The sequence below is a fragment of the Myripristis murdjan genome, chromosome 24 (assembly GCF_902150065.1).
Source record: "Myripristis murdjan chromosome 24, fMyrMur1.1, whole genome shotgun sequence".
NCBI lineage: Eukaryota > Metazoa > Chordata > Actinopteri > Holocentriformes > Holocentridae > Myripristis > Myripristis murdjan.
The window spans coordinates 23,812,832-23,835,827 of record NC_044003.1 but is presented as its reverse complement, the minus strand read 5'-3'; the positions used below and the strand labels follow the sequence as shown (position 1 = coordinate 23,835,827).

The 22,996-nt window shown below is 41.7% G+C and overlaps 1 protein-coding gene across 1 annotated transcript in view; it reads right to left on the bottom strand.

Moving 5' to 3' along the window:
- Positions 1-2,771: 2,771 nt before the first annotated feature.
- The window catches only part of plcb1l (phospholipase C beta 1-like), a 133,229-nt gene continuing 113,004 nt past the window's right edge, over positions 2,772-22,996 (bottom strand). Inside the window, exons 29-33 of the mRNA XM_030047527.1 lie at positions 21,310-21,386; positions 21,106-21,195; positions 20,892-20,949; positions 20,546-20,632; positions 2,772-4,997 (exon numbers count right to left, since the gene is read on the bottom strand). Of these exons, the coding sequence (XP_029903387.1) occupies positions 4,773-4,997; positions 20,546-20,632; positions 20,892-20,949; positions 21,106-21,195; positions 21,310-21,386 (537 nt within the window). The 3' untranslated portion in view covers positions 2,772-4,772. The remainder of the gene's footprint in view (positions 4,998-20,545; positions 20,633-20,891; positions 20,950-21,105; positions 21,196-21,309; positions 21,387-22,996) is intronic.

Below are 22,996 nucleotides of genomic sequence, written 5' to 3'. Positions count from 1 at the left end.
TGTAGTGGAGGGTAGAAGCTCATTCACCTACCTTTATTTGTAAAACAGTTTACCCACCTTCTTTGGCTGCATGGCATGAAAATGTACCACAAAACTTCTTAGTTTAGCCATTATTATAACATTATAAATAATACCAAACTAGTCAGTCATATGTTCAGGTCTGTTAAGGGTTTATATGAGAAAATATCTCAACATTGTTTATATAGGTGGCTGTTTGCCTCATAATGACTCGAGGTCATATTAATTTACTCACTTTATATTTACCACTATTCACTGCCCCCTAGGGACTTTAGAGTTTTTCTGTGATATTAGTATTCTTCTAAAGTACATAATTGGATCAAGGGGAATTGACTGACAGAAGGGACACCTTAATTAATTTTATCCCTGCCAGCAGAATATGTATGTAGAGACGCCATGGTGCTCTTACTGAGGCTACAGTGTAGATGGCTGTGTGCAGGAAATGCAGCAATACATGAATGGAAAACCCATAAAATAAATGCAATGCTCACAACCCAGTCTGCTGCATGTTATGAGTAAGTAAGATAAGTGACAGACTGGAAAAAATGTTTTCTCTCCATGTTGCATGGTGGAATTACTGTTGCCAAGTGGGTCTGTACACAGTGTGCAATTAAAATTATAATGACTGTAACATTAAACAGAAATTAGTGTTTGCATTGTATTTCCATGCATACAGTACGAGGCCCACATGATACCACATGGACAGACAGAAGAAGAAAATGTTCCACACTGAGGACATTTTGCTTGTCCTTGTGTCTATAATGGAGCTATGAAGCTTAGGAATTGGTGCAAGGGTTAAAAATGGAAATGTGGATTAGGTTTAGGATGGGATAAGGGGTAAGATTAAGGTTCCTTTAGGGTTAGGGCTTTGGTTTAGGGTTGAGATTGGTATGAGGTTTGTGCATTTTAGTTATGTAGTGGAGAGGGCTAGGATTAGGGGTTGGGGAAGGAATGCACCCAAATTTGGTAATATTACCTGTTTGTGAGGGTGTTTGTGTGTGTGTGTGTGTGTGTGTGTGTGTGTGTGTGTGTGTGTGTGTGTGTGTGTGTGCTTGTGTGTGTGTGTGTGTGTTTGCTTGTGTGTGTGTGTGTGTGTGTGTGTGTGTGTGGTCACCTTCCAACCAGCACCCTGAGGTCCTCCTCTCTTTCTGCAGTCCTGGTGTGCCTCATTAAAGCCCAGTTACAGGACACCTCCTCCCAGTCCCCGCAGCAGATGGACAGACGCAGGGCGATAATATTCCTGGGAGTTTGGAGAGGCGTGACTGTTTATATAACCCAGAGAATCTTATTAAAAAAGGCGCTCTCCTTCCGTCCTGAACTCGGGGTTAATTAGCTCACTTCCTAGTTGTCGGTATGCATGAAGGCCTCTGAATGGTCACAGTCGTTGTTATGGGCGACCGGGCTTGTCTTATCTCCTGTTGCCTGTTGGGACTCTGCTGAGGAGCTGAGACTGAGAAGGATACAGTGTTTATATATTTCTAGAGAAAGCACACACACACACACACACACACACACACAGAGGTGCACATACACACACACAAATGTACGGACACAGGCATGCAAACCCACATGAATAGACAGGCACACACGGAGCTCACAGCAATACGAGAATCCTCACACTCATCCAAAGTGTAACAACCTTCACTTGAAAACATGTTAAAGATTAAGAAAGAGATCATCTATTATCACCAGGCAAGCACACAGCATGGAAAGGGACTGTAATAGTGGAGATATCAGTGTGGCTGCAGACTTACTCAATGCACACAGTAATAACTCCCTTGCACAGTCCAATGCCTTTCAATGTGAAACTTGATAGAAGTCAACTGAATAGATTTTCATGACAGATAATAGTGATTCACTTCACTGTTTAGGCGCAGGATGTGTGAGTGCGCACTTGACACATACGGTGTAGCACAAACATGCCCGCAAACACACACATGCATGTACTAATATTATTCAGTCATGACACAGGGAATGACCAGCCTTGTGGCTTCTGCATAACCCTGAAGTGTATTCTTTCAAATCCTGAATTCCTGCCTTACATCAGGACATCCCAGCCTCTAATGGGCAACCAGTGATTGATTTGTGGAAGTGCTCTAATTCACATGTTCCTCTTTGACTTATTTTAAAGACACTGTTACCTAGGAGATGATAGGAAGTAGGCCATGGAGGTACTCCCCCCTTCCCCACAGTGTGACATACATTCACACACACACATTGTACATACATACCCATGCTCCCCACAGATGTTTCCACACACACAGGATAGGCCATGAGTGGATGTGTATATATAGTTGTTTTTTGATCATTGTGCTTTCTTCTAATGCAGTTACAGAGTGGTACCTTTTTCAACACATCCCACTTTTAGGTCCTCTCTTGTACCCTCTTTTGCTGTTCCCATCACCTTTACCTAGTATCTCAACTTAGCTAGAGGTCCCTACAGGCAATGTTAGATAAAAGCTGTGGTTCAGCGTTGAAATCTCTACTTTGTGTGGAATGGTGAGGCATTGGTCAAGCCAAAGAAACCTGACATAAGTGAAAATGGTTATAGGTGACTGAATATAGGTTAGAGGTTTAAGACTATAATGCGTTTAAGTAACAGGTACAATGAGACTACATGAAGAGAATGGGATGAATGAGAGTACGTTGAAAATGTGTCACATCTAGACATCAAAGTTTAGATGGACAAACTAATACAACACAGGCTTGAGACCAACGACAAATCAAAAGACAAACACAGGTTCACACCAGCAAAGTACAATAATAGCCACATTTATTTTAATTACAGGCAAATTCCCTTTACACTATGCTTTTATCAACTTCATGTTTTATCCTTTATGTCTTAAACACATTTACAACTCCAGAATGCATACACTTAAGGTGATGAAAAGGGAGGGAGGGGCAGTTCAGTAAAGTGGTTCAAGACAAAAAGAAGGATGTCTCGTGTTTCTTATGAGACACATGTCAAATACTGCTCATCACAAGCGTTACTCAGTAGTGGTACTGTACTAAAAAGTGCACACAATCTATTCAATATCAGACAACTTCATATAATATAATATAATGGTGGTTTAAACAATGATGCATTTCACACATTCAACATCAAACAAGGCAAACCTATTCAAAGGCACAGGACTCTCACATTAATATGAACTGTCATCTTTTTTAAAAAGTAATTTGTACTTACACTTCAGGTAATCCTTTCGCTTTAAACTTATTTCGAGGGAAATCAGTTGAAATGTAATGCAATATCAAATTGACACATCCATGAGTTCAATAGCACTGGACAGAGAGGAAGTTAAAAACACTTCCATAGTATAAGAGTACTGAATGGGCGATGTACACAGCTCACGTAGTAAAGATGAAATAGTCTAGTTATTTATATTAACGCTGGTGCTCTTTACAGATATAAACTGAGCATCTGGGGTCTGTTTAAAAATAACTCAACTATTTCCCAATTTAAAACTGTAGCTTACCAAGGAGTGCCAGATAGTCACTGTTTTGCCAGCCAGCTGCTGTTTGTATGAGGGAAATGCACACATTCCTCAGTAGATATAGGATGAGCCAATTCAGAAAAAAGTGCAGGTCCATAAAACCAGGATCACCTCATCCTCTCTGAATATTTAAGTTCAAAGAGATAAACATATAGAATAAAGGGATTGCTCTCCAAGTTTACAGCAACCTGTTAATTTGAAACTATGTCCATCCCTATCCTAAGTAAAAGGTGGTGATACTTTTCTCTGGACCCAATGTTTTGCAAGATCACTTCAAATCATTTACATTGACTTAACATTTTGTTTCCGCTACAGAGCTACTGTAACATTTACAGTTGTTCAAATACATGCAGATACTCTACAATTGACTTTCCCTTAACTTCCTCTCTATAGCCAAATCGCTGATAAGCAATCAAAACCAACTTATTAAAAATCAACCCCCCCCCCCCCCCCCCCCCCCAAAAAAAAAAAAAAAAGAAAATGACAAGAAATAATAAAACACTGCATATTATTACCATGCCAAATATCTTGCAAATCATTATGAAAACTAATGGTATTAAAACAAAATAGCAGCAACATATATAGGCTTAGTTCTGTGAGAACAAAATTGAGAACCAGCAAGCCACCAGTGCCTCTGGGTTAAAGTAAGATAGTTACATAGTCATGTAGTAAGCTTTCAGTGCAAATACTTAGAAGTGAATCTAAACCTTACAAGAGATGGAAGCGTAAAAGGCTGAATATGTAGTGGTTGGTTTACAGTACAAGTTGACTCCACTTCAATTACAATGTCCACTGTAAGTGCACTGTGAAATCAAAACCTTGGCACCACAGACCGACTGACCACTACTACAGTCAATATCGTGAGAATTTAAAAAAACAACAACAAAAAACAAAACGGGGAAGAAAAAAAAACAACATAAAAAGAACGTATTCTCTCTGTGCAATAGTTCAAGTAAGTTATTTCCTGCAAATAGTTAGTGCTTTGTAACACATCCTGTGGCCGTACCGAAACAGATGAGAACATAACATACAAATACACAAAAAGTATTTACATGAAAAGTTTTTTTTTTTTTTTTTTTTTTTTTTTGGACAAGACTGCACGGTAGGCAGAGACGACCTCTACTCACCAATCCAGGCTCAGATTTGATCTAATCCTCCCACTGGTTAAAATTAGGACCAAAGTTGGGGCAGTCTCATCCTAGATCTGTGGTCACAAACACCTCCACCAATCAGTGTCCCAGTGTGAAGCAAATGGAATCTCTAAAGGGGCGTGTCGTAGACTCGCTCTGACGAGCCCTCCTCCATGTCGTCCTCCGACTGCGACGCCTTGTGGTTGAGCTTCTCGGCTGTTGAGGAGACTGACAGGCTGCTGTGGAGACAGTCGTCACTGAGCTTGGCCTTGCTGCTGTCCTGCACGAACTCTTGGATCTCCACAGGAAGCCGACGGAACTTGTCCTGGTACTCCTGGTCCAGGTCGCTCTGTAGCTGCGGAGGGACAACACACAGCAGCAAAATTTAGCATGGGCGATATATTATGAATCCAGAATTGCCACTTGAGAAATATATCAGCTTTACAGTTCAAGCTCAGATTTACAATCTGTTAGCATTTAAGGGATAATCCTTGACAAGTTGTACATTAACGGTTTAACACAGGTAAAGTCTTGCATTAAACACATTTTACTTCATCATGGATTATCCCACTTATACAATGCCAACAGAAAAGGAGAATTTATTATTTTAGGGAGTAATATGCTCAGTTGGTCAGTGTTGGCATTATCATTACACCACTGTTAACTGCTGGAGAATAATCAGAATAGTTTTAAAGCAACCTGTATTTCAAAAAGAGGGCAGTTTGTGGCAGATGACAGCTAACATAGGTCAGCACATTTGGCTTAACATGTAAGTTTCAGTGCTATGTTTCCATGGTTTCAAAACCTCATGACTGATGTATGAATTTTGAAGAATGATTAAACATGAGGTGGACTATGTGTGCACTACACAGTTTGAATGCACACATCCTCCAGCCAATCAGAAACAGCTTCACCCAGACTATGGTATAATACAAATTTGAAACATGCTCCGTTTGCCAAAGAAAAAGACACACCAGAAATCTCCTTGTAAGTAAATCATTTTTTTAGTCAGTCAGGCACAGTGCGGAGTGGCAGCAGCCTAGAGGTTTGCGAAGTGGGCTTGTGACAAGAATTCTTCAGCCAACTGGCAAAATTTGATTGGGGAAAGTGAAAGAGTAATGCTCTTGCCTCTCTCAAGAGCTACAGCCCTTGACCAAGCCTCATGACCCTAAACTGCAGCTGGGCTGCTCGGTGGCCATCAGTCAAAACAGTGGTACTAGACAGCTCTCAGGTGAGAGTATGTAGAGCTGTATGGATGTGAAGCATACTCACTTGACTTTCCCTGACTAAATAAAGGCTAAAAAATGGGCTAGCAGAGAGAAATTTTAACATCTTATTTTCAACTTAGTTTCTTTGCGGGAAAGGTAATTATCAAAGCAGAATAAACGTAAAAAACCCAGGCTGATTACGTGGCAGAGTTGATAAAAGATTTGGCAGACTGGCCATTCAGCAAAGTATAGTAAAAATGTGAACACATGCCAAGAACCATATCATGGAGGAAAAAACACAAACATAGATAAGCTGTATATGACAAAGACAACTGAGCTCTCGGTTGACATCATAGTAGGTCAAGACAATCTATAAGAGCAGAACACTCACACCAAACAAACAAATGTCAAAAATGGTGGATGAAGATATGGTACAATCTGTGGCACTCAGCCAAGAGAGACAGAGGAATAAATGCAGCATCAGGCAATATATTGTATATTGTAGGACAATATATTGTAGGACATCTGAATGTTTGGATTAAATTACAGTGCTACTAATAATGAGAGGTCGGGTTAATGTGTGTATACTCACAAACTACAGTGCAAAACCACAATAATAGCCTCATGTTGTAGAACCTAAAAGAAACATCCTATCCGCTCTCATTGAGGATGAATTTGGGGTGAACAGATTCAATTTGCTGGAAGTCTTCAGCAGGAAATAGTCTGTAGCTAAACTGGGGCTTCACCACCGAGGGCTAAAGATTATGCTGGGTATTGTTGTCATTACTCTTGGAAGTTTTTACAGAGGTAAATTTTTGACAACGACTGAATTTAACAAATGAATACCCATCCAGTGTCATTGTATGAGGCAGCCAGTTGACTGACTGACAACCAAATAACACAGAAATGATCTGGATGGATAGTTTGTCTTGGTCTGAACCAAGACCAGGACAAAAACAAACATTTGTATGTATGATTATAGAACAGTGCTGGACTCTCAGTTCCATTGGTGCAAGAAGAGGATGGCCATGGAATAAAAGAATGGAGACTATGCTTGTTTTACATTTACGTAACACTGGAATAGACTGAATCAACAGGTCCACTTCTACACTTCCTCTCTAAGTTTGCAACTATCTTCCTTACTGCTACTCCATTAATTAGCTCAAATATAGGTGTTGCAAAAGTCTCCCATGAGTGTTTTTCTAAAGATTATTTTCATGGCAACTCTGCTTTGGTCAGTAAGGTACTGTACATGGATGCTGAAATCAAAGACCAGAGAGAAAGATGGAGAGAGGATGGCCTTGAACCATGATGCCCTCCACTGAGAAAGTACCATAGATTACTGAATCACAAGGGCCCCCTCTGCATCCATGTGCTCTGAAGTCCCTCCTTTGAGACACACTGAGAGATAGAGAAGAGATGTTTTCTCCCAGGCATAGAGGCCCCCAATGATTACAGATGACAAGATTGTATTCATTTCATTCTGATCCAATAATTGCTGTAATGCTGATTTCTCTGTTTAACTACCCGCCTGGCTCCCACGGGAGAGTGGTAATTAAAAGAAAAGCAGCTAAGATGAATGGTGTCAGAGTCTTACAGCTCAATACAGTCTCGTCAGCATTATGAGGGATCGAAAGTACCTGCAGTTTCTGAGGGGATTGATCTGAGGTACCATAGATATTTGGTCTGGAAAGCCAACAGACACTAACCCTTGTTCAGCTCATCAAATATTAATGGTCCCACTTTAAGCACTTCAGACTTGCGCTGAGCAACTCTAACTCTTAAGTGAACCAAACAAACAGTCTTAGCACAAAATGTACGATGGACATGTCGGCCCACGGCAAAACAAAAGCCAAGCTGGGTAATGCTGATGCTGTAAATCTATGAAAAGTTTGAGACACTTTTGCACTCCTCTAGACAGCTTCAAGGAGTTTGAAACTACTCACCAGCTGAATTCTCCTAATTGAATTGACCTACACATAGCCTCCGTTTGGTAGCACTGAAACCAATTCCACAGCTGGCAGATGGAAGCCCAGAATTTCCAGCAACACCTGACCTAGGGACACTAGCTGTCATTTACGGCAGATAATTATAGCCCTGGGTGGAGGATAGCTGCGAGATAAGAAATGTTGGGAATGATATCATGTGGAGGGACCTTATTCCATTGGAGGACTGAGGAGATGAAGGGGAGGAGTGGGAGAGGAGAGGAGAGGAGAGGGCTTATGGTATGAAGGACAAGGACTGCTATTTTGCTCTTTGAGACATTGCAATTTTCTGCACTCTCCTCTTTGCACCCTCCTTCAATTGAGCAGAAGGTAGCACATCCATTTTATCTGAGGATACTACATAGCGAAATGAAAAACCATGTCTCTTATGAACATGAATCATACTAAACTTCACAGTACTATAATTTATAGTTACATTACATTCATTAAACGTTAGACAGGTGGTTTGCCAGAGCTATGACACTGACATAAGAGTGACATCTGACATGAGAATCATATGTTGATCATGTGGACTTCACTTTGAGGGCTGTAGAAACCATATTTCAGAAACGGTTACCTTGGAAATTAACTAGTGAATACCATAGTTTCCACCCTCTGCTGTGTTGTTGCCTATAGAGATTCTAAGACTTTCTTTTTCTTTTTCGCTTTTTAGCATGCATGTAAATCTATAAATCCATGTGCAGGCAACCATAAATATGTCCCAGTATTTCAATTCTATCATCAATACTTCCAAATAGGAAAAATAACTTGAAAACTGTAACCAACCTGTGATTTCTTCCAAATTCACATTTTCTTTTCCAAATGAAAACAAATGTGTGATTGACGGGGCAGTCAAAACTAGTGGCCCACTGCTGATGAGCTCATACAGAGTTGTGTGCACTAAAAAGTCAAAATGTCCCAAAATTATATTTTGATTCAGAAATGAGTGCAGACTGAATCACACAACTAATATGAGTATCCACTTGATGCTGGCTGTGTGTGTGTGTATACACCTGCTTTTGGCGTCCTACTCAGACGCATGGAGAAGCTCTCGACATGTGTCTTTCTGATGTTCTCAGTGATACCACACATCCTTGGGGGAAGACTCAGCCTGCTAAAACCCCTACTGGGTGCTGCATCTCAAGGTCACCTTCTCTGGAAGACGCCTCCTTCCCTCCCTCTCTCTCTTCCTGTTTCTCTCTCACTCTCTGTGGGTCTTGCAGAGCGGACATCCAACACATCACAACCAGATGGCGAAAGATGCACCACAGCTCATCTCTCCCCATGCTTTGCACTGCCCGCGACCTACTTAGGGGAGGAACTGTCTGCCTGTTGTATGTGTGCGTGCATGCGTGTGCCAAGGCACAAACACCCTCTGATTAAAACTGTCATCTCTCTACCATCTGATGACACCCTGGCACATGTAAAAGAGATGGGAGCAGGGGGTGGAGGAATGTGATGGGGACCGGGCAGGAGTCAGGAAGAGGAGTGTCTCTTTTGTGTGTTTTTGTGTGTGCATGTGTCCTGAACATGCGATAAACAGCTCAGAGGCGTACGGCGACGGCCGTCTGTTGAAGTTGGGGGGTGAGCACGGAACACAGCACTTTGTTCTCACCCAGGAGGTGGAGGGACAGCTTGAGCGATAAAAAATCAAGGATGGAAGGAGTGAAAGATGGAGGGATGGAGATGAAGAAGAAATGAGACAGGTAGTGCTGGAATTTTGCCAGGTGTTCTCAGATCCCTGACAATATGATTTTCACCTCCAAAAATCTTATAAGGAGTATGAGGTGAGTTGACCGTAGGCTATAGAGCTGAGCAGGTCCATTAAACTTCAATCCGTAACTGCAATATGACTAAACTGGCTTGAAAAAATGTTGCTCGGGACCTGGAAGTCTGGTTAATTTTTTCACTCTGACACCAGTTCACTGAGTTACGGAACTGGGACTGATAGCATGTGACTGCTTAACATGAGCTTTCCATGTATTTTGTGCAAATGTTTTGTTTTGTGACCTTTGTAGTGTCTGTAAGCACACTGGCGTGGTAAAAAGGCCTGTATTTTGAAACATGATAGGTTATGAAAACAAAAAACATACTTTCCATGTTCACGCCAGTATCTTGGAGGAACTGTGAATAAAAAGTTTATATGGTCAAATAAGAGCATGTAAGTGTGCTTTGCTGAAGCAAGCACACTAATAACTTCTGAATTGGGACCTCAAGAGCTAGCATTTAGTAATTTGAAGTATAATGAGGCCAGCTGTCATGCTTTAAATTGTGAGCTCCAGGCAAGGGTAGATCCTGAGTGCAATTGCCCTTTTAAGATTGAACACCATTGGCAAAAACGTAGCTATAGTTGTGTAGGTGTATGTGCCTGTATGTGTTGGGAGGAGTAAGTGTGTGTGTCTGCATGGACATATCTATATGGTTTGTGCTTGTATTGCACACATGCACACAGACCTATGTGTGTTAGAGTGTGTATGTGTGTGTATATGTGTGTGTGTGGTCCAGTTTCTGTCTGGACACCGCCCAGCAGCAGTTAGCCAGCCAGCTTTTAAATCTGTCTCTCATCTCTGAAGGCCTGTCATCTGTCAACAAACCACATGCACACACATTTCTGCCTTTCTTAAAATACAACGCTCGGTGACCTTCTTCACCATCTGTCCTCATTTTGAGGAGCTATCAAGGGAAGCGGAGAAGGCCTCCGAAGAACCAAATTAATTCTTCACTTTTCGCCTCCTCACAGACGTAACTGTGACATAACGCCTGCTGCTGCAGCCTCACGCTGCTGAACGGGCCTTCAGCCGGCATCATATAGCATCTATGCAGCTGGATTAACTCGATCCTTGCTCAAGTGACAACAAGGACATTGATAGGTGAAATGTGTTTATCTATCTTGCCTTTGCATGTCTTCTAGCCTGTGTGTGCTCCCATTCAGACCACTCAAGAAGAATCTGAGGGAGGATTCCTGTGCAGTGGATCAAAAAGAGCAAGACAGAGGTGAATTCCTACATTGTATTAATGTGTGTGTAGGCGTGTATGTGTGTCTGTCCTGTCCTTGAGATATATGTCCAAACACAGCCCAATTAGGCTAAATCCAAGATCCCATGTCCAAGAGATGAGACAGGGTCACCACCCTGCCAGCATTATGGGCTGGGTTTTCAGCGAAAAAGCAGGGTCGCAGTGCAATGCGTGTGAGCCTATGTGTGTGTGTGTGTGTGTGTGTGTGTGTGTGTGTGTGTGAGTGAGAGAGAGAGAGAGAGAGAGAGACAGAGAGAGAGAGGGAGACAGATATAATGTGGCAGGGAATGGGAGTGTGTGAGTCAAAGAGTGAGAGGGAGAGGCAACAGCGAGAGCGAGAGAACTGCTCCACTTCATTTACATTCTTTCCACTGTATTGGTCATAACTATGAAAATGAACTGCGACAGCCCAATGCAGGAGAAAGCACAACATGGATAACGACAGAGCGAGAAAGAGACAGCCTGCAACTCAAAATGGATGGGCAACAGTTCGGTTTTCCCTCCACTTTCATTCCCTTATCTCTCTCTCTGTCTCTAATTCTCAGCCCCTCTCGCTTCTCCTCTCTGATAATTTATCTGCTTCATGAGACAGGCCCAGGAACTCAAGAAACACTCCTGCATACCTCCATGAGTGTTATTTTCCCAATATGGATTGGTTCACGAGGCAGGACAGCAATGAAATATGCTTGGACATATTTTAATGTTTTGAATTCAGATCTGTTATATTGCTATGTGTAGCGTTTTTAAACATCAATATATCATGGTCAAATAAATTGCAAAAGCTTGGTATAATTTCTGTAGCCAAATGAGACCAAGGTCACGATGACTGGTCACCTCCATCTGTGAGCACTAATAGTGCAACTGACAGTGTTTGTGTTAGTGCTAATTCCATTTTTGTTGTAAAGAGGACGCTGCTTCCTGCGGTCAAAAGTTTGCTCTATCAATTTAAAGGAGCATAAGTAAGCATGCTGAAAATGATGTTTCCATCGCTTATTTCACCAACTGCCATTTCGAGGCAGCCTAAGAGCTTCATCTTCTTCTGCACTGGAAGAATAGCACCCTCCTCCTGGTTTGTGCAGTTCAGCAGCCCAGCACACGTCCCACAAACTCTGACTTGGTGGCATACAATGGAAAATGCAATGCAGAGGCTGACAGAGACTGATGGTCTTCACAACAGTAATCTTGCATGCATATGATTATAGTTATGTCTCAAAATGTAAGGTAGTACCAATCGGTTGATGTTAAAATTGAATTTGTACAACACTATGAACATATCTTGATTAATGATATTAATGAGTCTTTCTTTCATTTACAGCTGTTCAAAGTGCCTCCAAGCTCTTGAATGCAGCCCTCAGAGCAAAATCTACTTTCACCCTTTAAAGGAAGATTCAACCTTAAAACACATCAACACTGCTTAAACACAAATATGCTTTTTTTATTTTACCTTGTGGCTGCCATGTTTTGTTGTTCTCTACTTTAATTTCCTTACACATTAAGTTCCCATTTGCATGCCAGAAATATGACAAAACAATTCAGTGGAAGTAGAATCTAGGAGACTACAGGGGGGTGGAAGGGAAGGATAGGCGGGGCGGGGCCACTTCAGGTCTGGGACAAAATTTACATCAACAAACAGCGCAAAATTTTTGTATCACGGTCGTGCTTCGTTGTCGCTCCGATGTCTCAAACAAACTATGCTGCTACGAAGCAAGCCACCCATGTACACACCAGTATGATAGGGGACCTCAGGAAATGGTGTTTTCCTCTCTCTGATAAAGACATTCTGTTTCTTAGCTTTGTTCTTGGTTAGATGGTGCATTTTGCATTTGCATGCTGTAATCTGTAATCAATATATGTGGTTATATCTCCCTCTTTAACCTCCTTTCTTAATTTATTGGCTGTACTTCCCATTCTGTCTTTCTGCTGCTGTAATGTAATCTCTTCTTTGCTCTCTTTCAACCGGTGTTACTGATTGAAAAGAGAAACATTGGCTCATGGTGACGGTGAGGAGCCATAAAACAATAATGTAGAGAGGGGCTGCTTCCAGGTTTCCAGGAGGACTTTGAAAGTGAACGCTCCACAGACAGGGAGCAACCCTGGAGAGCTTCATTAGCACGTGTGGGCACACATAATGAAGACTTGTGCACTGAGCTAAAATAGCAGCCAGCATAATAGAATGGAAGAGTACACACACACACATACATGCATACAATGGATCTCACTTCACTGCCTCTGGTTTCCACTGGGTGTTCCTTGGGGGTAATATGTGTGTGTATATGTATATATATGTGTGAGTGTGTATGTGTGAGAGTGTGTGTGTACACAAGTGCATTATTGATGCAACCCTACCAGGCAGAGAGGGTGCAGATCAAAGTCTGTGATGAGGGAAGTGGCTGCCCCTACACCACCCAGAGAGAGCGAGAGAGAGGAGGGGGGGATATCACCATGGCAGATTTCCTGGCAATTGTGACACTAAACTGAGACAAACCTTGACAAAATACAGATTCAGTGAGCAGAGCCTGGTCATAACAGCAGGCGGACCAGGCTGGACAGGCTGTTTTAAGAGATGGAGACAGACAGAGTTCGCTCTTCTGGCCGCGGCGTGGCTGTCTGTTAATCAGAAGGTTACTGGTTTGATCCCCGGCTCCTTCAAAGGACACGTCCAAGTGTCCTTGAGCAAGACACTGAGAAATGCTTTGAGTGGTCGGCAGACTAGAAAAGCACCATACCGTTTCCACTGCACACATATAGCACACGTACAAAAATATTAGAGCGAGGCTTACTTCGCAGATTTCATTATAAATGTAACCATGAACACCATTCCCCTAACATGCATTTCCAAATATTACTTGATGAAGAAAGAAGCTGCCACATATGTAACATCCTGTTACCAAAAGGAATGGACACAAATCATGATTCTCTAAGAACAGAGGACACATCCTGTTTCCATGCATCGTCATATAATGAGTAATATTTATTATTTGGATCGTGCCAGTGATGCAATTTTCTGTCCACCATTGATAATCATTGATAATTGTTTGCACATATCACATATAATTGTTATTGTGACTCATTAGCTCTCTCTTAGCCCTCTTGGTATGCTGATGGCAACAGTTACAACCCTCTTTCATGCCAATAAAGCTCATTTTGAAACAGATTTGAGACAAAAGTCCCCTTTGCTCCCTTCTTCCTCAACTCCAGTCTGTCTGTACAGCGCCTCCACATTTCCTCAAACCTGCTCTCCCTCTTGTTGTCCCTCCCTCCTCCTCCTGCTGTCTTCCACCTCCAGTAACCATCCCTGGGATTGCGTCATGCTCAAGCTTCAGTTCCAAATTAACAGATTGCAGAGAGTCATGAAGGATAGAGGAGGATATGAGAGGTGGGGGGGGTTGGTGGGAGGGAGCGGGGACCCAAGTTTCCATGACGACCGCACAGGACTCCTGCTTGTCGACCAAATGAGTGTGTGCGTGTGTGTGTGTGTGCGCGCGTGTGTGGTTGCGTTAGTCTATCTCCATGATGACTCAAGGTCTGCACAGTGGGAAGACACCATCAGTTTCTTTTTTTTTTCTCTTTTCATTTAAAGAGTAAGGAGGAATCCACGGCGTTTCACACATATTCACATACATTCACACCACACTCACATAACGCCAACGCACACTGCCGCGAAACATACTGTATTGCCTTTATCGCTATTTCACAGTCTTTTCGCAGCCAAAGGAAAGGTGTGGAGCAACTGACTATTACAGAGGAATTACAGTGGGCCCGATAGGCTTTCAGTCCACTCCAATCACTGGCTAAAACCTTCAAAGAGGCCGAGATAGAATCTGTCTTGCTAGCTGACTGTGCCATCTGCACTTCCTTGCTCAACAAAAGCAGATCTGACTAGAGCTAAGATAGTGTACGAAAAAAAAAAAGGAAAAACCTGAAGCAATCTTAGAGCTATTCTACAATCTATTTGCCTGGCACACACTAGCCACACCAATACAGGGAACACAGTCTGGGAGACTAAGTTTATGTAGGAGTCAGTGATGACAAGGCTGGCTTTGTTCGCTTTAGAGAAACCCCTCTTTGAATCAAGCAATGGCAGATGATGTTTATTGATCTCATTCAGTTCACTCCCCCTGAAGAGACTGGATGCTAGCTCACACTGTCGCCACAAAAAATTAGTCATAAAGCCTTGCAACAGCAAAATGCTGCACCAAATTCTAGTTCCTGTTGCTAAGTCCATCCTAAAACACATTAAAATGATTTACTGTAAAAGTATGAATTGGTGACGTTCATTCAGTTTTTGGTGCTGCTGTTGTTTTTGAATGCAATTTCCTTTTTTTCTGCAGGAAACTCAACAGTTGTCATTCATGTAGAGACAGGCTACAACTACAGTGCTGCTTAATGGGAGAAAGAAGTGTATGTTCGTTTAACTTTGCTGCATATCGGTGACTCTACAAAAAAGCCCATGCTCCTTTATTTTTAGGTATTGGCACTGAAACATGACAGTTTCTGTTTTAGATCGAGGAAATTTGTTTCCGATTAAACACCACTGCGGTTGTGCTAAAAGTATCTCACAGTGCTGTCAGTGGATTCACTCAGCCACAGAAAAAAAATCTCAAACAAACCAGAAATTCAATATAAATCACCAATCCATGATTTTCAAGTGTTAAAGTGTCCTTTAACTGTCATGCTTTGAGAATTAGTCGTACTAATCATAATGAGTTGGTTACAAAAAATATGAGGTAGACAAAAAAGTGAACGGAAACTCGGGGCCGCAACCAACCCAAACGAGAGAAGTGCAAAATAGAAAAGAGGAAGCGACCTCCTGCAGCGTAGCGTCTTGAGAGTGCGGTGAAACAGCGTTCATCTCCGTGCTGGGCACTGTGAATTCCTGAGGGGTATTTTGATTGGTCCATTAGCAGGACAGTGACACCTGAGTGCCCACGCTGGGAGTGACGACAAACCTCTCCCTCTTCTCTTTCACCGTGTTCCATTTAATATGTGCTCCCCTCACTCCCTTCACCAATACCATCTCTCTTGGTTGAAATACAGAATCCCAGGGTCTAACCTACACCACAGTCCGAGCTTAGGTTAACATATCCATAATAACACATCTGAAATGCCTTAGGATTTATCATATTTGGTTTGGTGGTTCTCTGAATTGAAGCAAATTGTTGTGCAATTACAGTCAATTAGCGCCAATGCAAATTTGTTTGAGGCACATGTTAGTCATTTACTGGCGTGGTAGGGATAGTTGGCTTTTAGGTTGGTCTGTCACATGCATGTGTAGATATGCACCTACCCACACACACGCACATGCACACACACACTCCTGTTGTAGTTTCGCACTAACCCTGGCGGGCTGCACAGCTCTCAGGGTCTCCACAGACCAGGGATGGTTATAGCTGTCCATTAGCGGCTGCTCGGAGCCCAGAGGAGAAACTGGGTCAGAACTGTGTGAGAGAAAGTACGTATCTCCCTCTCTCTGACTCATAAAGACACACACCCACACACACACACACACACACACACACACACACACACACACACACACACACAAGACTTTGAGGCACACAAGTGTTTTTATATTAGCCTTGCCCTGGTTACTCAGGCCCTCATCCATTAGCCCCATCGGACCTCTCTGCTCCCTGTCTTTCAATACTCTTTATCCTCATGATATCTACATTTTTCTGTCTGTTAACTGCTGTTTACACAGCTCAGTTTAATACAGATGAACTCAATACCTGTGCACTGCACTGGCTTAAGGAGACACAAAGAGCTGCCCAAACACATGAGGAACTGGACTTAGAGGGCTTCCATAAGTCTTCAATGTTATTAATCGATTGTGTTTGATGGTGACGAGAAATTTTAATTCCAGTTATATTTGTCAAGGTTTATTTGGGTAAGTCGAGGCTAAGGCTCCCTTAAGGTGCATATAAACAATAAGGGCAGGGCATACAGGGAGGGGAACTTCCCAGAGTTGAGCGGAGTGCAAACTAAGTGAAACATGAAATCAGAGCAGCCAAAAAGAGGTACAAGGACAAAACTGAGACAGAGTTTGGTAGGAATAATCCAGACAGTGTAAGAAGCATGCCATGGTCAAAGTTTACAAGTCTTACCAGCACAGGATCTCAGAGACTTGTACTTGTTAATGCACATGATTTTTAAAAAAGAGTCTTGAACTCAGAAAGTCTCATGCCCACTCCCTCCTGTGACCCTCACCACAAGGCTCTGTGACTACAGGCTCGCTCCCTTGACTTTTTTTTAAATCATGAAGTTATTTGAAAAACTGGCTAGGGTAGCTGCTGGCCAAGAGAGAGCATCTTCATGAACTATTTCAGTTTGCCAGCCAGTCCGAGAAAGACTCTACTGTAACCCTCCTTAATGTTATATTCAAACACCTGCAAGGCAGAAAGACCCCCACCAGGCTGCTCTGTGCAGATTTCTCATTGGATTTTAATACCATTCAGCCCCATCTTCTAACAGTATATAGAAATACATTGCTAACTTTGGTCCATACTATGGATTTCAGAGCCCACGGGGTGGGGGTGGGGTGGATGACTTTCTCTAGCTGTCTTCATGCATCAGCTCTTCCTGGGGCTGTGTTCTGTAACCTCTCTTGTGTTATCTGCATACAGACGACTGGCATAGCATGAGAACGAATACTGAAGGTTTAATAGGCACTCTGTAAGGATGACACCACCCTGATCCTGTGGTTGATTTTTTTTTTTTTTTTTTTTTTTTTTTTTTTTTGAGTTGGTGGGAAAGACTTTTGACATTAATTGAGTTGAGGCATCAAATTCCTGTGACTATTATTACTATAATTAAGGGTTAGGTGGTAGATCCTATAATCAATTACAAGTTCCTGGACGCCCCTTACTGACAAGACATTAATAGCCAGATTAATTTTATTTCAACAGACATGTAAAAGGGGACAGCAGCTCCACGTTGTTAAGATCTTGATGACGCTGATCTACGAAGCTTATGTTGAGCCAGTGCTGACTTATTCAGTTCTGTGTTGGTACAGTGATGTTGGCATTAGAGAGAAAAAACACTCTGGAGGAGACTCTGACTCAGGTAAAAGGAATATAGCTAACCTGTGTGACGTGCAAAACAAACAGGTGATTAGAAAAGCAAATGCCATTGTCTCTGACTCTTCCCATCCCTTACCTCATATATTTAACCAACTGCATGTAAGAAATGTACTCAGGTGTCACACTGATGCCTTCATTTGACGCTACTTGCGTGAAACTCCACGACTCCACTGACGTTCTATTATCAGTTCTACGTTTGTACATAATATGTTTTTCTTAAGACTTGCAGTAATTAAAGGCACAAACCAGTGCGTGCGGCAGTGGAACGTGGTGATCCAGCCTACCAGAACAACACTGCTGCTACGTGAAATATAAACACAGGGCACCTACATGAGCTGTTAGACTCAATGAGGAAAGGAGGTGGCATGTCTGCACAGCGCCTCCCACACGCACCCTGAAATGGTTTCAAGGGAACGAGGAGATGGCGCTTTGAGAGTGGGTGGTTATACGGCGCTGTCGCTAACAGAGGAGTATTGATTTATGCCCTTCTTTTTTTTTAAAAAAAAAAGGGGAGCCTCATCGGGTGATGTGGTAAATGTACACGATGCAAATCATTTGGCCAAGAGAGTGAAAAAAGAGAGGAGGATGATATCAAAGTGAACCTTTGTTGAATGCATAGCAGAGGTAGGGGGTCCTCTGGTGGTGATTATATTGGCACTGAGCTGCAGTTCAGTATGTGCTCCATTACACAAAAGATTGTATGAAGTAAATGTTAATTATCTTATAAGTCATGGACCTTCTACAGTGTCACATGTCACAAACACACAAAAATGGCAAGATATAAAGAGCTTTGAACTGAGAAATACTCCAACTGCATGGCATACAAAGAAAACGAGAAGAGAAGAGAAGAGAAGAGAAGAGAAGAAATGTGAATGAGCCAGGAGGGAAGATGGAAGAAAGTAGAAAATCACTGTTGCTACCATTGTGTGTTGACAAGTGTTACAATACTAAATGGTGGTTTGTGTTATAGTCACTGCAAACCTCATGCTCACTCTAGGTAAAATGCTTTGATATTATGGAAATCTGAAGTGCCACGTTTGAGTAGAAAGGCTGAGACACTCTGATCATCATCATCCTCACATTTATATTTTGTAGTACTGTGGTGGCTGAGACCTTTTAGTCATTAATGAAATATGCTGCTGATTTGATATTTGGAGATTCTTTTGTTGAGGACCAGCCAGCAGGACAAGGCGCAGGTCAAGTACTGTATCTTGCTCAAGGACACTTCCTCAGGAACAGCCATATATGGGGTCAAACTCAGGGGCTCAGATAGAGGAGGCAGCCTCGCTGAACACAAGCCCATTTTGCAGCCCTGGTAACATTATGTGGTTATGCTGCCACACTATACAGAATACCTCAGAATTTCACCATAATCCAGCTCATTTGTGCGGCATTGTTGAGAATGCACAACCATCTAAGAGAGGAGCATTCTTTCACACTAATTAATAGCATCATGAATAATGAACTGGCCAAGTAGAATAGAAGACTGTGGCAAACATTATAGGAATGGAGAGGGAAATTCACCAATTAGGAATACTATGGCTTTTAGGAATACTATGAATACTATACTATCTACCTATCTATTATTAACAAGGCACAGGTTGCTGAGCAACCAATCATTAAAATCATTAAAATTCATTAAAACACTGCAAATTCCCATCTTTCACTGAAAATGCTCCCTACTTTTCATAATAGCCTCAAAAATTTTTCCTTTTAAACAACAAAGGAAGCAAAGCCAGTATCAGTTTGCGCGCTCCAAAAACAGCAACAACAAAACACCCAATATTATTTACAAAAGCTCATACAGTATCCTGCATTATGGCATATTTACAAATATGCCATTATGCCACATATTTTACAAGGGCTCAAACAGTACTGAAGTGCAATGCACATTCACTTGTTAGTCAGGGGGTCGGGTGTATAGAAGCTGGCATATCAATACTTCCAAACTGATGTTGTGTTAATAACCAACACTCAGATGCAATGATGGGTCTTACCCTGGTCCTCAGCTGCACATCTGTCCTACGATGACAGTCACAATGACAATTGGGAACTGTGCAGCTCATACACACATGACCAAACACTGACACACTCATATCCTGAACAGTGTGGTGTGATGCTATTATGTTGCACTACATTTCCAGGAAGCGCATTAACAAACAGAACAAGACACTGGTGCAAACACAGCAACCGAGCCATACTGTATGTCACAAAACAATGGCCCACCCGACACTATGCAACCGGGTTACCAGGACAGGTGACTGTTTGTTCATATGAATTTAATATTTGGCTTTGACGAGGGTAAAGGGTACATGCAGAAATTTCTTGTGAGTTGTTGATACGTTATGATGCCAGAAAGTAATGTTTTAAAAACGATAGAGAGAAAGAAAAACAACAACAACTAAAACGTAGAATCAGGAGCCATATTTTAGGTCTTTCCTTAATTTCCTTGATAATTCCTTAACAGTTACATTATCATCCATAAATTCCTTAATAATTTGGGTTTGAAACTGAAGGGACATAATGAAAAGTATTGCTATGCCACTGCAGAAATTCCCACTTGGATTACATTTAGGTTTCATTCAACATTTTTTTTTTCCTTTTCCTTCTTCTTACCTTTGGCTTCTCATCCAAGATCTGTTGGCGGATGTCCTTGTGCTTCTCCAGTAGTCTTTCCTGTCGTTTGCTCTGGGCGTCCTCCAGCTACACACACAAACACACACACACCCCGAGACACACAGAAAATATGCTTAGCGTTGCAGTGCTTACTTTGCACATTGTCCACAATATCAGTGAATCTGAAAATGTGGATGTGTCCACACTGGAGTGAATACTAATCAGAATCAAGACATTTTTAATGTATTTGTGCTTGGATGTTTGGGCTACATTTACAGGCATTTCACAATGATGATCATTAGGAACTATGCTTGATACATTTCACCACAGCAATAGCCTCTCTTACCCGTTTTATGTACTGCACCACCTCATTGACAAACGATCTGTTGATCTCCAGCTTCTCTCTGAGGAGAAAAATTCCTCAGAGGTCAAAAACAGAGGAGCAGCTCATAACTGTACTAATCCTTTATGCTGTAGTGACATCTAGTGGTCATAAGAATATAGCACCACACCTACTAGGAAGCTAGCAGACTATTCATTAGAAGTATACACACACTTACTCCTCTGTCACATTTTTGTCTTTAGATTTGGCTTCATTGATCTTCTCCTGCCTCTTCTTGTCCATTTTCTTCTTAAGGTCCTTCTTCTCTCTTCAAAAAAAGAAGACAAGAAGACAGAGAAATCAGGACGTTGTGATATTTGTTTCTGAATTTGTGTGTGTGTGTACGGGAGGGGAGTGCATTTGTATGCTCAGGGTAGCTTACTTCTCACAGATGTCTCTGAGCTTCTTGAGCTGAGCACTTTGGCACTCCTCTGCAATGGTGGTCAACTTCTCAACCAGCTAGGGAGAGAGGGAGGGAGAGAGGGAGGGAGAGAGAGAGAGGAAATAAAACACACAACCTAAGAAACATCTGCCTTTGATTCTTGACATTTTAATTAGCATTTCAGTTTGACTTCAATGATCCTAGCTACATTTCACTGCTTTGGCGCTCTGGTTCCTGATACACAGCATGCAAATCAGGTAAACAACAAGCTCTCCTTTGTCATTTACATGAATAAAGTTGTTGACACCTTAGCTGTGCAGGTAGCGGAAGATATTCATTTTTCCACACCATGAAGTAGATTGCTGTGTGCAGACCAATCAGCACAGTGGTAGCTGCAATATTCCAAGGGGGGCATCAGTCGGATTTGATGGTAGGATTATTTTTTTTTTTTCACTGGTCTAATATGGACTCTCCATGTTACATCTCTGAGCCTCAGGGATAGTGTGAGAGAGTCAGCAGGTTATCTGTTCACAAGTCAGGGCAAGCCACTATGTCTGTGTGTGTGTGCGTGCACGCCTGTTTGTATTGTGTGTCCTCCATACTGTACATGCAATGTACCTGTATGCTTATGGTATATATGCATGTATTATTTATGTCAATTTTTCTAACCTGACTAGTATTCTTTCGCCATAGTAAAATGCATATGTAAACAGTAGCAGTAGTAGTAGTAGTAGTAGTGGTAGTAGTAAAAGTAATAATAATAATAATCACATCTTTATTTATATAATACCTTTTACAAGGTGCTGCACATATAATTAAAACACAACAGATAATTAAGACACAGGATAATGGCCTAGCCAAGAATAAATAAGGAAAGGGATAATAATAATAGTTACTAAATGAATAAAAAAGATAGCATGCAGATGATAAAACAAAACAAAACAAAAAAAAACAAGATAAAACCTGACCAAGTGATAAAACTGGCAAAAGAAAATCAGACACAGTAAAACAGGCAGGAGTAATAGTAAGACATCTATTTAATTTAATAGTAAAGAGAAAGCAAGTTCTAGGAAAATGATGATGAATTGACTTGAGTGAACATGACTTCATATTTTGAATGAAACTTTCAGAATAGAGCTCAAATTTCTCTCTTTCTCTCTATATATATCTCTATATATCCATGTACCTAATAATTATGATGTAATACTTTATTGATCCTTGTATGGAAATTGTCCTAAGTGTCCCCAGAGCTGGTAGTGATACAGACTTAATCCCAATGTCCGCTCTCATGGCCTGGCAGACTCCAGCTGAGTGCACAAGGGCTTAGAGCCGTTACACTGCAAAATCAGCAGAAGCTTATAGGCTCTGAGGTGAACTTTCAGATCCTCCCATGCCTACGTTTATCAAGTCTGAAACAGCGATTTGCCTGCATGGTAATCCATAACGTCGGTAATGTCAATAAATGAGGACACCAGAGCTGTGTCCATAAATGGCCCTGAAGGTGTTGGTGTAAAAGTGTACTCATTTGGAAAGATCGAATGTGTTTTGCATATAGCTGCAAAACAGGAGACGGAGCTGCTAGAATATATGCAAATAAAAGAGGGATTTATTTGGTTATTAAACAAAGTAATTCCCAGTGCCTGTGTCCCATGGCACAAGGAAATGGCATAGTAATAGAACGTGGATG